This window comes from Mesitornis unicolor, unplaced genomic scaffold, assembly GCF_000695765.1.
Source record: "Mesitornis unicolor isolate BGI_N332 unplaced genomic scaffold, ASM69576v1 scaffold37109, whole genome shotgun sequence".
Classification (NCBI taxonomy): domain Eukaryota; kingdom Metazoa; phylum Chordata; class Aves; order Mesitornithiformes; family Mesitornithidae; genus Mesitornis; species Mesitornis unicolor.
This window is the reverse complement of record NW_010205897.1, coordinates 2,804-4,291: the sequence shown is the minus strand read 5'-3', so window position 1 is coordinate 4,291 and position 1,488 is coordinate 2,804. Positions and strand designations below refer to the sequence as shown.

Sequence of the window (1,488 nt, the reverse complement as noted above, 5' to 3'; positions counted from 1 at the left end):
TACCATGGGGGTCCCACGGTGGGAGCGCAGCCCCCAGCCCTGCTGGCCTTCTCAGCTACAGGGAAAGTGAGGCACAGAGCAGCCCCGGGGCATCCTCAGCAGAGGGGACCGGTTGGGGTGGTCCCTTGCTGGAGGATGAAAGCGGAGCAAAGCCAGTTGAGGGGGGTGGGGGTGGTGTTACAAGGAATTTGGGCTATTGGGGTGCCCTGGAGCATCACCACAAGATAGTGCAGGATGAGGAGCCCCCCCAGCACTCTCTCCTCTCTCCTCTGCAGATTCAACAGACTTCCAGGAAAGCTTTGTCACCTCGGGGGTGTTCAGCGTCACTGAGCTCATCCAGGTGTCCCGAAGTAAGTGCTGCCATGATGCCACCACCCACCCCCAGCAGCCTGGGAACAGCAGCGTCCCCCCCATCCTGGCTGCAGGCTGGGGCCCCCCTCTGTGCCGCACAGGGGGCAATGCTGGGCCCTCCCTGATCCCCCTCTCTCCCCACAGCGCCGGTGGTGACGGGCACGGGGCCAAACTTCTCCCTGGGGGAGCTGCAGGGCCACCTGGCCTATGACCTGAACCCCTCCAGCACCGGCATGAGGAGGACACTGCCCAGCACCTCCTCCAGCGGGTAGGTGCCACCAGGGCCATGCCGGGGGGGATGGCAAGCACAGCCATGGGGCTGTGGGGGAGGCAGGGGTCAGGCCTGGTCAGGACCCTGCTGTGGGCTGGCGCTGATCCTGTCTCTGCCCCCCAGGAGCAAACGGCACAAGTCGGGGTCCATGGAGGACGACATCGACACCAGCCCGGGGGGCGAGTACTACACCTCCTCCAACTCCCCCACCAGCAGCAGCCGCAACTGGACAGAAGACATGGAAGGGGGTAGGTGCCTCCCTATAGGTGCCCTCCTGCTGCTATAGGGCCCCCCAGGCAGCATGCCGGTTCCCTACAGGCACCACTGTCACAAGTCCCCTGTGAAAGCCTGAGCACCCTGTATGTGCCTTGGTGTTGCTATAGGGCCCCCTGATTTCAGCACAGGCTTTCTATGGGTGCCGTGGTGTTGCTACAGGATCCTCCCCCGTTTAGGCACAGACTTTCTCTATAGGTGCTCTCTATAGGGCCAGCCCAGCACCCCAGCTCCACACCAGCCTCTCCCAGCCCCACGGCGGCCGCTGGCGCTATGGCTAGCTTGCTTTCTTGCTTGGCAGTTTTTTTCCCTTTCCTGTCTAGACAGTCCCAATTAGCTGTTCATTAAGAAAAGGGGGGGCTGGGCTAATTAAAGCGATGCTGCGGGGCTGGCACATCGCTCCCACGCCGCAGGGTGCCTTCGCAGGCCGCAGGCGATGCAGCCGTTCGTCTTTTTCCCCCCTTGGCTCTTTCTCCACCTCCCCGTGCCCCCAGTAGTGGGGCAGGATCTGTCCCAGCCCCCCCCAGCCCTGCCAGAGCTTGGAGGTGTCCAGCCAGGCTGCTGGAGGCATCGATGCTGTTGGAAGGGGGCCT

The 1,488-nt window shown here is 63.4% G+C and overlaps 1 protein-coding gene across 1 annotated transcript in view; it reads left to right on the top strand.

Moving 5' to 3' along the window:
- LOC104546238 (nuclear factor 1 C-type-like) overlaps positions 1-1,488 on the top strand; it is a gene marked incomplete at its 3' end in the record, with an annotated part of 3,815 nt that overhangs the window by 859 nt on the left and 1,468 nt on the right. The window contains exons 4-6 of the mRNA XM_010191581.1: positions 276-350; positions 496-619; positions 746-870. Of these exons, the coding sequence (XP_010189883.1) occupies positions 276-350; positions 496-619; positions 746-870 (324 nt within the window). The remainder of the gene's footprint in view (positions 1-275; positions 351-495; positions 620-745; positions 871-1,488) is intronic.